At 37.0% G+C, this 14,964-nt stretch overlaps 1 protein-coding gene across 9 annotated transcripts in view; it reads left to right on the forward strand.

Annotated features, from left to right (window-relative positions):
• Positions 1-14,964, forward strand: part of PTPRT (protein tyrosine phosphatase receptor type T) — a 1,291,476-nt gene that overhangs the window by 1,184,681 nt on the left and 91,831 nt on the right. For all 9 annotated transcript variants that reach the window (XM_051979271.1, XM_051979273.1, XM_051979274.1 and 6 more), the window contains one exon: positions 6,035-6,222. In XM_051979271.1, coding sequence (XP_051835231.1) covers positions 6,035-6,222 — 188 coding nt within the window. The remainder of the gene's footprint in view (positions 1-6,034; positions 6,223-14,964) is intronic.

Genomic DNA, 14,964 nt, shown 5'->3' on the forward strand with positions numbered 1-14,964 from the left:
AGAAAATAAAAATGTTATTATACAATAAACTTATACCATGCCTAAAAGGAAAAATGAACATTCCCAAAAATTAAGGATTGTGACAAGAGAAGTGATTAATGGGCTCTCTAAAGGCTGACTGGTTTGAGTTATATTTTATGAGCAACCTGTGTTTTCTGTATGCCCTTGTTGAATTAGCAATAGAACTACACATTAGTTTTAAGACTCCCTCTTGGATAGGGACATCATAATGTTTTTTAATTGGGGCTGATAAAAAACATAGTACCACTTGTAGGTTCATGAGAGAAGTGAGTTGTGAAATTGGGTTTTCATTAAACCTAATGATGGAAAATTAAGCATAGTACGTCTACTGGAAACAGTCCAAGATTGAAAAGGTGGCTTTTCTACATTAGAGGAGGTTAATAAGGGGATAGGTGAAATACAAAACATTGGAGAAAAGCCTCCAATGAGGCAAATTAATCAACCTTGAAATTCCTTCTATTCAGAATCCTCATACTGTCTTTCATTAGTCCTAGCATTATAAGTCATTACACATGTTTTTAAACTTTTGCCCTAAAATTCCAAATGTGATTTTTGTTTCATTCACCATGATAATTTTTGACACTGAATTTCTATGACAATAGTTGGCATTTATAAAGTATTTTGAGGTTTAAAAAGTACTTTCCATAGATATGATCATTTGAATCTCCCAACAATTCAAAGAGGTAAGCAGAGCAAATGTTATCACCCTATTTGTAGCTGAAGATACAGAAACTCAGAGAGTAAATGGGACTTTCCCATAGTCACATAGACGCTTAGTATTAAGTGTAGGATTCAATTTTCAGTCCATCATCATTACAACTTTACCCCATTTAAGAAAGTGTTTGAAGAAAAACATGGATATATTCATTGCTTTGGCTTTGAAAATGTTAAGCATCTCATAGTATATTGAGTAAGTTTTTCATCATAGAAAGATGATTAGGATAGTGAGACAACTGGAGATAATGATATGCAAGGATCTGTTTAAACAACTAAGGATTAGCTCATAGACCTTTAGAGGGTTTAGGATTTAGAGGGTTCAAGATCATTCTGTCAAGTATTGGAAAAAATTGTCACTTAAAATTTTTTTTCTGATTGATTCCACCAACTATTAGAAGTTGAAGAGAAACAGTATAGTCAGACACTTCCATTCATACTACACAAAAGTGGAATGAGAAGAAGATAGTAGATTCTCCTCCCCTTGAGACTGTAAAGAAGTTGGATTATCATTTGTCAAAGTTATTGTACTTTCAGGTACTATTCAAACTTGATGCCTTCTGAGGGGCCCTAACAACAGCAACTACAACTACAACAATGCTTTGTTTATATAGTTCTTCAATGTTTTTTTAAAGCTTTTTTTAATATATATTATCTCATTTGATCCTTCACAAGACTTGGAAAAAATTATACGTGTATAACATGGAAGAGTGAAAAATCAGGGATTTCTATTTTTGAGCCTAAATAACTAGAAGAATGATGGTAACCTCGAAAGAAATGGGGAAATTAAGAAGAAAGGTGAATTCTCCAATAATGATGTTGAATTCCATTTTATGAATGTTATATTTGAGATGTTTTTAGGATATACAATTACAAATGTTCCCATAAATAGTTGTTTTTTGTAAAACTAATGCTCAAGAAAGAAATTAGCATTGGAAAGGAAGATCTAGGAATACTATGCATAGATCATAGGAGTTAAGAGTTCACTTAGAAAAATAGTTTAGAAAAAGAGATTCTGAGATAGAGATTTATGTTATATTTGACTTTTGGGAGCAGAACATAAATGATGATCCAGCAAAAGAGATGAAGAAGGAGCATTAAGACAACTGAGAGTAGTGCCATGAAAATCCAGAAGAAAAGAGTATCTAAAAAAAGGAAGGGAGTTAACAGTATCATAGGATACAGAAAAGTCAAGAAGTATAAGCACTGAGAAAGAGTCCTTGGATTTGGCAATTAAGAGATCATTTAAAAGTTCAGAGAGAGTAAGTACAATCAGGTTTCCTTCTTTAGGAGTTTGTGAAAGGCTTAAGAAATAAAGAATATTAGAATGGAAGGATTATAAAGTTATAAAAATATCAGAGTATTGTTATTGACATTGACATGGGCAACACATACATAGTTCATCCAATATTTTGTTCATAACAGTGACAGATTCTTATCTCTCTTTCCATTAAAATTCCAAGAGAAATAAAGAAAACAAAGATTTATTAAGTACCTTCTACCTTCCACACACTGTGGTGAACACTTTGCAAACTTTTATTTTACAACAACTTTCACAACAACCCAGGAGGTAGGTACTACTGTTATCTCCAGTTTACATGGATGAAAATGAGTCAAACAGAAATTAAGCAATTTGTCCAGGGTGACACAATAGTAATATAGAAGGCTGTATTTGAACTAAGGTCTTCCTCACTAGGCCTGGGTCTGCTATGCCATCTAGCACTACCAAGAGAAAGAAACTCTGTACTAGAGGTCTTAACTTTTCTTATATATCATTGATCTTTTGCCATATACTAGGGACTCCTTCTCAGAATAATGTTTTTTAACTGCATAAAATATAGAGGAATACAAAGTAAATCAACTAAATTGAAATGCAGTCATGAAAATATTTTAAAAACTAGAGGACCCTAGTTAATCTTCTTCCTTGGAAATGTGGTCTACTTTCATAGTTCTTTCAGTCGGGAAATTCAACCCAATCTATACTGAAACAGCAAGCAGAGTACTGTATAATAGTCACCAGGTGTATCTTTGGGAAAATGTGCTCCCTTCACCTGTGCAGATCACAATCACTCTTCCTGTTTAATTCTTATCTGTGATTCATATCTATAAGTTCCTCATTGTTCCATAATAGAGCTAACTAGCAAATTTAAGACATACTTGTAAGCTCCTAATATATCTTATAGCTACCCAGCAGTTGAGTTGTTCATCTTTTACCTATTCTTCTAGCTGTCTCCTTTGATCATCCTGTCTCCTTTTCCATCCCCTCTCACCCATTTCTGCTGGTCTTTTACCTACTGGAAAAAGGGAATAAATACACTATTCTTCAATGTCAAGCTGCCTTAAACCTCAAGCCTTCTCTTCTCCCAAACTTAGAAGTCCATCAGCACAAAAGATTCTTCTAATGTAGGAACAAGCTAAAGGGTCCCCTGAGTTCTAAAAAGCAAGTGGAAGAAACAGCAGAAGGAAATATTTGGAATGGTCCACTTTCCTAGAAGATAGTGTGCAGTATTTCCAGGGGAGTATATATCAATGAATATGTTTTCATGTTGTGTCATTGATTGACAGGACCTAAAAGGGATACATCATATGTGAGATAGTTTTCATCTGTTTCATAGCAAAAATGCAACTCATTCACATTCTATCATTGTCATTTTGTAAAATGTGCTACTCAATTCAGTATAACAAAATTTTATTAAACATCAACTATGCTTAACTTTTTTTAATTTGAAAAATACTGTGTACCCTGCTCTATAGAAACTTATGATCTATTAGAGACAGCAAACATACATATACATGCAGCATCTCATTATATAGAGTTATGGAACTAAAAGCCAAGACCTGGGTTCAGCTCCTGCTTCAAAAACTCTGTAAGCATCTCACCCTATACCAAGATAAGGTCCAAATGGGTTCATGATTTAGACATAAAGAGTGATATTACAATCAAATTAGAAGAATACAGAATAGTTTACCTCTCAGATCTGTGGAGAAGGAAGGAATTTATGGCCAAAGAAGAACTGCGGTACATTATTGAACATAAAATGGATAATTTTTATTATATTAAGTTAAAAAATTTTTGTACAAACAAAACCAATATAGACAAGATTAGAAGAGAAGCAATAAATTGAAAAAAAATATATATATATATATTCAAGGGTTCTGATAAAGACCTCATTTCTAAAATATATAGAGTTAACTAAAATTTATAAGAATTCAAGCTATTTTCCAATTTATAAATGGTCAAAGGATTTGAACAGAAAATTTTCAAATGAAGAAATTGAAACCATCTCTAATCATATGAAAAGGTATTCTAAATCACTTTTGATCAGAGAAATGCAAATTAGGACAATTCTGAAGTACTACTACATACCTCTCAGATTGGTGGCAGGAAAAGATAATGACCAATGTTGAAGGAATGTGGGAAAGCTGGGACACTAATATATTGTTGGTGAAGTTGTGAACTGATTCAATCATTCTGGAGAACAATTTGGAACTATGCCCAAAGGGCAATCAAACTGCATACCCTTTGATCCAACTCTATTGAGCTGGTATCCCAAAGAGATCATAAAGGAGGAAAAGGGACTCACATGTGCAAAAATGTTTGTGGCAGCTCTTTTGATAATGGCAGGAAACAGGAAACTGACTGGATGCTCATGAGTTGGGGAATGGCTGAATAAGTTATAGTATATGACTGCTGTGGAATATTATTGTTCTATAAGAAACGATCAGCAAGATGATTTCAGAGAGTCTTGGAGAGACTTACATGAACTGATATTAAGTGAAATGAGCAGAATCAGGAGGGAGATCATTGTACAAAGCAACACCAAGATTATACAATGATCAATTCTGATGGACATGGCTTTTTTCAACAATGAGATGATTCAGGCCAGTTCCAGGGTCTTGTGATGAAGTGAGCCATCTGCACCCAGAGAAAGGACTATGGGAACTGAGTGTGGATCACAACATAGTATTTTCATACTTGTTGTTATTTGCTTGCATTTTATCTTCTTTCTCATTTTTTTTTCTTTTTTGAGCTGATTTTTCTTGTACAGCATGAGAATTGTGGAAATATATATAAAAGAATTGCACACGTTTAACATATATTGGATTACTTGCTGTCTGTAGGAGAAGTGGGGGAAGAGAGGGAAAAATTGGAACGCAAGGTTTTGTAAGGGTGAATGTTGAAAATTATCTATGCATTTGTTTTGAAAATAAAAAGCTTTAAAAAAAAACTCAGTAGATGTGAGACCATGAATGGATAAGTCTCTTTCCCTCTCAAAACTTCATTTTCTACATCTGTAAGATGAAAATAAAATTCATAATAGCTACTTCACAGAGTAATTTTGAGAATAAAACCAGATAATAAATGTAAAGTGCTTTAAAATATTATTGAAATATGTTTAATTATTATATGAAGAAGTATAATAAAAATATAGACGAGTGCAAAGATATAAGCAGTGATTTTTTACATGAATGGGGTTAGGAAGAATCAATTGATTTGGATCTTAAAGAAAGAAAGAAACATTAGTAAATGAAAATGAGGACATAGAAGATCATTCTAAACACATGATGACATGAGCAGATTTCCAGAGAAAGAAAATGATAAGATTAAAAGAGGGTATTGTCAACTTTGGCTAAAATATACACTGCAAGAAGAGTAGTAGTATGAAATGCTTGAAAGGTAAGTTAGAACCAAATCATGGAGGATGAAGGAAGAGATAGAGAAGTGAATGATCTTAAATGCCTTTCTCAGAAACATGTACTTTATTCAATAAGCAATTAGGAATTATGGGAAGTTTTTGTGATCGGAGTGATTAATTAGGAATAATACTTAAGCAACTAGCTACCAAAAGGGTTAATTGAGTCAGGTTTTGCTACAGGTAGAAAACACTATTTGAAGGTTATTTGTGTAATCTAGTTGAGAAGAGAAAAATGCCTTTATTTGGGTAGTTGTAGTAAGGAGAGAGATGGATAAGATAAATAATGTTGCTCCCTGCTCATATGCCTTCTCCAAATAGAAAGGACCTAGGGTTTCCATATTCTGAAGCTTACCACTTTCATTCTCGCATCTAGTTAGCCTGTCTCTGCTGCTCTAGGACTTTTGTACAGATTAGCCTGGGATACTCCACTGGGGTGTCATCCCCTTAGGCTGCCTCAAGAAAACGTACCACTGCTCTGTTGCTTTCACAAGTCAGCTTCTGCCAGGCTGCCCAAGCAAGGAGCAAAGAAAAAAAATTCAAGGACAGAGGAGAGATACGGCTAGTGAGTGACCCTTTGTTTTGCCTCCCTCTCTCTGAAACAGGCAGCAGCCGCGGGGAGTTGGCTCAGCCCACACTGACCATTCAGACCCATCCGTACAGGAGCTGTGAGCCAGTGGAAATGTCCTACCCCCGGGACCAGTTCCAACCTGCAATCCGCGTAGCGGACCTACTGCAGCACATCACGCAGATGAAGCGCGGTCAAGGCTATGGCTTCAAGGAGGAATACGAGGTGAGAAACCAGGGGAGGAGAGAGGAAGGCGGAACTCTGTGCTCACTGTCAGTCAGACTGAGGAAGCTGATTTATGTGCCATCATCAGGCTAAGAAGCAGCTCACTTTAGAGGCGTTGCGCCTCACTGACCCTGTGCGGACCTACAAGCTTCTGGATGTTATCCCAGGTGTAGACAGTGAGGACTAATTAAAGTAGACACACTAATTTGAAATTTGAGTTTAATGCAACCTGCTCTGGATCTTTATACTCTTTGTTTGTCTTTAAATTTTTTTTATTAATGCTCTTTTTACAAATATCTCTCCCTTCCCAGTCATTGCCCTCCCCAACAGAACCCTACCTTGTAACAAAGAAATATTCCTAAGCAAAATGATCCAGTAGATTGGCCATGTCTGACAATGTATGCTTCGTTGTGCACCTGTAGGTTATCACCTCTCTGCAAAGAAGTGGGAGAGATGCTTCATCATCAGCCCTCTGATTAAGCGCGGTGTTGTTCAAAGTTCAAATGTTTTACAGCGTTCTTTCCTAATGTTATTGTTTCACCCTGTTTATTAAATAAGTGCGTACTAGAGACAACAGTGGAAAGTGCACGGAATTTGGAGACAGGGGCTCTGGGTTCATAGCCTGCTTTTATCACTGCTACCGGTGTGGCTGTGGGTAAGTCTTGTTACTTGTTGCAACCTCAGTTGTGAAAAGAGGGGGCAGCCATAGATGGCGCTGAAAGTCCATTCCAGCTCCAAGTCCAAGGAGGGCACTGCTTACTGATAAGAGGGCACTGAGCTGGGAACCAGGAGCTACCTCAGGCCTGAGTCCCTCTCCCTACCTTTCCCTCTTCTCCATTTTTCTTCCTTTCCCTCTCCCTTTCCCTCTTTCCCTGTTTCCTTCTCCCTCTTCCTCCTGTTTCTCCCTCTCCCTCGTTTTTTCTCCCACTCCCCTTCTCTCCTCCCTCTTCATCTTTACCTCTCCCTCTCTCTTTCTTCCTCTTCTTTTCTCCCTTTCCCTTTCCCTTTCCCTCTCCTTCTCCCTCTCTCTCTCTCTCCCTCTTCATCTTTGCCTCTCCCTCTCTCCTTCTCTCCCTCTCCTTCTCCCACTTTCGACTGCTTAACTGTATGATCCTGGTTTTAAGCACAACCTAAAACTAATTCAGAATTGAACACATAATGAATCCGAGTTGTTTCTGGCAACACCTTGCTGTGTTGCATCATGCAACTTCACTGCAATGTCAGTTCTGAACATACAACATGCATTTTGTGTTGCATGTGCATAAACACTGCCAGAAATACCTTGACTCAGATTTGAGTAGGGATCACATAAAAATTTCTTGGGCAAAAAGGAGTATAAGGAGGGGGGGAGTTTAAGAAGTCCTGGTATATATAATGTTCCACTTCGTCAAAGAAAAGAGAAAAAGAGGTACCTTCTAAAAACTGCTTTCAAAAATATATAAAACCAACAATTTCTTGACATTTACCCTAATTTCCTAAAAATTGAGAGCAAAAAACGTTCTAGTTAATTGAGCTTCTAATCTAATAAAATTTGACTGAAAGAAATTTGTCCCAGCCTCCCAGAACCATTCAGATGTCACCAACCATCCTCAATTCATATGCAAATATCACATACATATTATGCCTTCAGACACATGCATAAATGTGCCTTGAATGGAATTGTTGCACAATTCACTTTATAGAATGACTCTAGTAAACATTATTTTTTAACATTACAGTACTTTAATAAATATATGCAAATCCCACATACACACTTCTTTAAAGAAATGAGGAAGCCATGAGTGTGAAAAATGTTGCAAATAACATCAGAAGCCATTTCTGTGGTGCTTGGTTTTGCTTAATTGTTTTTCTTCATTACAAAGGAAAACTAACTTGTACAGAGAATGCTGAAGAGAGAACTATACACAATACCTACTGGAATATTTTTAAATGGCATCAATAAAGCTTTTAAAATAAAATAAAGTGACCTCTTCAAGGGGAAGATAATAGAATCTGTGAACTATAGATCAAGGATTATTATTTCTGGCAAAATTCTAGGACATGCTATTAAAGGGATAAGTGATCATCTAGAAATGGAAATCATAATCACCAGGAGCTCATGTGATTTCAGAAAGATCTAGTCATGTCAACCTAATCTCATTTCTATTTTTGACACATATTTGCCAGATTGGTAGATCATAGCAATGCTGTAACTATGATTTACCTAGATTTTAGCAAAGCATTTGACAACATCTGTCTTTCTCTTCAATATAAAATGAAGAGATACATGCTAGTCAGTACATGAGGTAGACCAAACTGTTGGTGGCTAGACCCAAATAATAGTCATTGATTGTTTGGGGTCAATATGGAAGTACTGAAGTAGAGTCCTCTTCCTCTGGGGTGGGTTGGGCTCTGTGCTACTTAACATATTTACTAGTGACTTGTGTAAAGATACCAATGGCACCTTTATCCAAGTACAGTGACTGACAGAGTCCAGAGCCACAAAAATCTTAATGGGCTGGAATGCTAACCTAAATCTAATAAGATAAAATTTAATAGGAATAAATGTCAAGTTTTATACTTGGGTCCAAAAAATCAATTTCACAAATATAAGGTGAAAGATTAGTGGCTGGATAGTTTATTCAAAAAAGTCTTGAGGTTTTCTTTTTTTCTTTAAATAGTTTATCTTTTCTCCAATTATATGTAAAAACAATTTTTGACATTCATTTTTTTAAAAATTGAGTTTCAAATTCTTTTCCTTCTTGTACTCCTCCCCTTAGTGTAAAGGGAAGCAATTTGACATAGGTTTATACATGTGTAGTCATGTAAAGCATTTCCATATGAGTAATGTTGTGGCAAAAAAAAAAAAATGAACAAAAAAAAATCCAAGAAAAAATTTAAAAGTATAAGAAATTATGCGTGGATGTGTATTCATTCTCCATGAGTTCTTTCTCTGGAGAGGGACAGCATTTTTCATCATAAATTCTTCAGAATTGCCTTGGTTCATTGTATTGCTAAGAAGCACTAAAATATTCACAGTTAGATCTTGAGGTTTTCAAGAAATACCAGCTCTGTGTTTCAGTCTACAAGTCCAAGGAACTCATGGAACTTTAGGTTAGGTGTTAAGACATTCTATTCTTCCTTTGTTGAAGCATATACAGAACCCTGTGTGCATTAAGAGATGCCAAATTTTACAAGGTAGAAAATCATCCAGAAGAGGGCAAACATGAAGAGAAGGGGCAACAAATTATGATGTTTAGCCTGGAACAAGCAAACAAACAAGCATTTATTAAGTGAACAAATAGTTATTAACTGTTCCTATGTGTCAGGACTATTCTATCTGCCAAATACATTTTGGCACATACAGGTCCCTTTCCCTTTTTTAGTATCTCTTTGGGGTATAAGTCCAATAGAAACACGGCTGGATCAAAGGGTATGCACAGTTTGATAACTTTTTGGGCATAATTCCAGATTGCTCTCCAGAATGGCTGGATTCGTTCACAACTCCACCAACAATGCATCAGTGTCCCCGTTTTCCCGCATCCCCTCCAACATTCATCATTATTATTTCCTGTCATCTTAGCCAATCTGACAGGTGTGTAGTGATATCTCAGAGTTGTCTTAATTTGCATTTCTCTGATCAATAGTGATTTGGAACATTCTTTCATGTGAGTGGTAATAGTTTCAATTTCTTCATCTGAAAATTGTCTGTTCATATCCTTTGACCATTTATCAATTGGAGAATGGCTTGATTTCTTATAAATTAGAGTCAGTTCTCTATATATTTTGGAAATGAGGCCTTTATCAGAACCTTTAACTGTGAAGATGTTTTCCCAGTTTGTTGCTTCCCTTCTAATCTTGTTTGCATTAGTTTTGTTTGTACAAAGGCTTTTTAATTTGATATAATCAAAATTTTCTATTTTGTGATCGGTAATGGTCTCTAGTTCATCTTTGGTCACAAATTTCTTTCTGCTCCACAAGTCTGAGAGATAAACTATCCTATGTTCCTCTAATTTATTTATAATCTCATTCTTTATGCCTAGATCATGGACCCATTTTGATCTTATCTTGGTATGTGGTGTTAAGTGTGGATCCTTGCCTATGTTAAGGTCTCTTCCAAATCAAAATTCAATTAAATTCAGCTCAACAAGCATTTATTAAGCCTCTATTATATCTAAGGCATTGAACTGGATCAGGATTTGGGTTGATAGAGGGATATAAAGAAAAAAATTCAACCATCCTTGCATACGAGAAGCTGACATTGTACTATTGGGTTACAATCTGTATACAAATAACTATAATAAGAGGATCATTGATCTAGGCTTTCAGGGGAATGCAAGAGTTGATCAAATCCAAGCCCCCCCCCATTATATGAATGAAATATAGTGATTTGTCTACATGGATAGTAAGAGGTAGAGATGGGATTTGAAGGCAGGTGCTCAGATTACAAGGGCCAGCTATATGGTGCAGAGGATAGAACTTCATGCCTCAAATTAGGAAGACCTGAGTTCAATCCAACCTCAGATACTTCCTAGCAATGTGACCCTAAGCAAATCACTTACCCCTGTTTGCCTCAGTTTCCTCATATGTAATATGAGCAGAAAAAGGAATAGCAAACCATTACATTATCTCTGCCAAGAAAATCCCAAATTGGGTCACAAAGAATCAGACATGATTGAATAACAACTGAACAACCACCACTACCTCAGATTATAAATCCAGTGCTCTATCAATTAGATTTCACTGGCCCATGTAATTGAGAAAAACTGAGGTGAGAGAGAGCTCTAACAATAACAAATGAGGGGTTTAGAGAATTTAGCTCCAACCTCCAAACTCCAATTGGCTTTTGAACACTTCAGACTAGATATCCCATAAACATCTCAAATCCAACACATCCAAAGCTGAACTTTCCCCCCCAAAACCCACAGCTTTTCCAAACTTTCCTTTCACCATCCTCTCAGTCTCACCCAGGATCATAATCCTTGACTCCTTCTTTTCATCACATGTGTGTAGTACATTGCTTCAGCTTGTCATTTCTACCTTCACACCATCTTTCAAATTCATCATCTTCTCTCTACTCACACACCTGTGACTCTACTTCAGGCCATCCTCGCCTTGTACTTTGGCTATTACAATAATCTTTGGGTTGGTCTCTCAGCTCAGAGTCTCCTCCAATTCCAAGCCATCTTCCATTCATTTGCTGGGTCTGACCATGTGGCTCTGACCATTCATCTAATTCCCTCCTCCCACACACATACTTGTTCCTTGAGTTCCAATGACTCCTTCTAATTTCTAAGATCAGATATAAAGTACACTAACATCTAAAGTTCTTTATAATCAGGTCTCTTCATACTTTTCTAGCTTTCTTACAACTATGTTCTTCACACTCTGCAGTTCCACTATATTGACTTACTTGACACTTCATCTTCTGCTCTTTGTTTTTCACTGACTGTCCCCATACTTGAAATAATTTGCCCCCCATCTATGCCTCATAGTTTCCCTGTCTTGCTTCAAGGCTAAGATGAAAATCCCATTTCTGTGTAAGGTCTTTCCTGGTTCCCTTACCAACTGATGCCTTCTCCTTTCTGATTCAGTTACATGGTATGGTGGATAGGGTGTCAGGCCTGGAATCAGTTCCTGAACTTAGATCTGACATCAAATACTTAATTAGCTGTGTGACAGAGGGCTAATCACTTAACTCTCTTTGCCTCAGTTTCCTTGTCTGTAAAATGAGATGCAGAAGGAAATGATAAACCACTTTAGTTTCTTTGCTAAGAAAACACCAAAACTCAAAAAAAGTCACAAACATGACTGAACAATTCTTTTTACATCTTATAGATCACCCCTTGTTTACATACTTCTGCCCTTTGAATATAAGCTTTTCAAAGACAAGGATTATTTATTTGCCTTTCTTTATATCTCCAGTACTTGTTATAGTACCTAGTACAATAGTATGTGTTAAATAAATGTTTATTGACCAATTGAAATCAGTTAAAATAGCTTCTGATCAGGTGCATTACAGTCCCCAGCATATCTTGCCTTGGCTCTAGAATCTAGGCTAATAAGTTACTAATCCAGGCTAAGAGTGAGTAGCAAACACTTAAAGCTGTCATCTAGAGAAACAGAATATCTTTCCCAATTCCCCCTCTCTTGCAAACTTTACGCAATCCCTCTCAGACCTCCAAATGATCCTATGAAGTCATAGAAATCTTTTGAGGCACAAACTTCTAGAAATATCATAGACTCCTAGAAAATCATAGCTATAACCATCTTCATGTAACAGGCTAGTAACTGGACACCCAATGAAGGTACCTAAGGGCACGTGTAGTAGCTGATCTAGGACTAGAATCCTGGTAGAATTACCAGGTGGTAATAGCATTAGGAAAACAGTAGTCCTCTCTGAAGCAGGAAGAGGGGTGACAAGGGCTCTCCAAAGTAGAGGGGATGAAGAATAAGGAATAAAACATGAGAAATGAGCAAGGCAATGAGAAAGAGGCTTTATGATGGAGGGATAAGAAGGAGTGAGAATTGGTAATGAGGCGAACTCGTTTCCAGGCAGTCTGTAATTGTAATGAATGAAACAAGCATGGCAGGGTGGCCATAAGGTAATATGTTATTACAGCTCCATTAAAACTATTTAAAGAAGCCAGGAACAGCTGCGAGAAATATGATGTAACTTAATGAAGGGAAAACATTTGCTCATTTTTCAGCACTGGAAGGCCACGTTCTGTGGTTAAGGTTATGAAGGCAGCATCTCCCTGAATCATCCTTCAGAGCCATGTTGGTGCACTTAGGACACTGTGTTGTCTAGAAAGGGAAATTATTTAGTAGCTGAGCTAGAAAAGGTCTTTGTGATTACATAGCACAGCCTCCTCAGTTTACAGAGGGGTAAACTGAAGACCTGTGTAGGGAAGTGACTAACTAGAAATGAGATCTCTTGGATTTCAGGCTATACTGCCTGTCTGTGCCATACTTTGTGCTTTTCTGGGAATAAGCCCTTTGGCAATCTTCCTTTGTATGGCTCATAACCAAAAATGCACTTTTCTGTCTCTTTCTCCACTTCCACCCCAAGTTTGTCTTCCATGTAGATGGCAGAGTCTGAGAATTTCAGGACTCAAAGGGACTTAGTCTTTCTCCTTTGTTTTACTGACTTGGGGGAAGTGTTTTGCAGGAGGGTCACACATACAATTAGCAGCAGAATTAGGGGTGGAACTTGATCCTCCTGATTTCAAATCAGTTGCTCCTTATTTTAAGTTAGGATTCACAGGATGATATAAATGAGAGAATCCTAGACCTGGACATAGAAAGACTGGAAATAGGAGGGCAGAAGAAGGATGGTTGTAAGATAAAGGCAAATAGGAGTACTCAGATAGCTAGGCGGAAAACCATTAGTGTCGTGGAAGCCAAACAATGAAAGAGTATCCAGTGACAACTGCTTTGAGCAGTTCTAATAGCTACAGAGACAAAAAGAAAGCAAAGAGGGTCAGGGCTGACAAAAGACCACTATATATAGCAATGAAAAAGTCATTGGTAATCTTGGGAGAAAGCAATTTCAGTAGAGTGGTGGGACTGGAAGCTTGACAGCCAGCAGTTGACAAGTAACTCCAGGGTTAGAAAGGGAAATCAGCAAGCATACACAATTCATCTGGGATAGTAATCCCTATTACTGCCAGTGGTTGAGGAGAGGAAGCTATCAGCTCTCCTGAACACAGGAGTTCTAAGCTGCACTGGGCTAAGGTGGTTGAGTCTCCACACAAAGTTTAGTATTTATATTGTGAGTCCCTGAAAGTGGAAGGCTATCATGTTCCTTAAGGAGGGACGCATCAGCCCAAGTCAGAAATGAATTGGGTCAAAATTTCCATGCTAATCAGAATGAAATTGAGCCTATGCAATAACCCTTGTACTTCCAACCTGGTGAAACAGGGAAACCCAATCTTTTTCTTAAGAGTCAACAACTGACAGGATTAAGTGTTGCTGATAGTAACTCTAAATCACAGAGATAACGAAAACAAGACATGAGAGTTCGTCATCCATAAAATGGGAAAAGAACTAGTTGGTCAGAAATGCTAGTTTTTAGGATCCTGTGAGGCCTAAAAGAAGCACCTTTGTAGGGAAAAACTGATTGATCTAAACATCAAGAATCTGGGTATTGGATATAGTAGAGTTCAGACAAGGTATATGGGTCAATAAATACTTGTCGATATTCCCTAGGATCTGGATGAACTCGTCTACAAGCATTTATTAAGCACTTATGATATACCAGGAATGTGCTAAGTGTTGAGACTACAAGAAATGCAAAAAAAAAAAAAAGTTACTGTCTTCAAGGAGCTCACATGGAAGAGACATCCTGACTTTCATTAAATAGTCAATAATAGCCCCTTTAGAGCCCAAGCCTCTATAGCTTATTGTTTAGGTTTTGGTGGCTTAGAATAAAAGTAATTGGCGATAGTTTTCTGTTCTAGCCAGAAACTTTAAGGGTCTTCCCTTCGCAGATGGATAGTTTTATGATAGTAAATTAGGCCATCTTTTTTCTCAATTCTTACCTAGCTACTAGTCATTGAATGAGCATTGCTCTAGACAAACTGAGACCTGAGAAAGACTTTAATTTTTAAAAGGGCATGGATTGGATATGAATGATGAGTGCCGAGCTAGAGTGACATTGAGGTTGTGAGCCTGTGACTGAGAGGATAGCTTGTACCCTCAAAATTGGAGGCAAATTGTAAAGAGGGGAGAGAAATAATGATTTCTGTTTTGGACATATTA

The sequence above is a fragment of the Antechinus flavipes genome, chromosome 2 (assembly GCF_016432865.1).
Source record: "Antechinus flavipes isolate AdamAnt ecotype Samford, QLD, Australia chromosome 2, AdamAnt_v2, whole genome shotgun sequence".
NCBI lineage: Eukaryota > Metazoa > Chordata > Mammalia > Dasyuromorphia > Dasyuridae > Antechinus > Antechinus flavipes.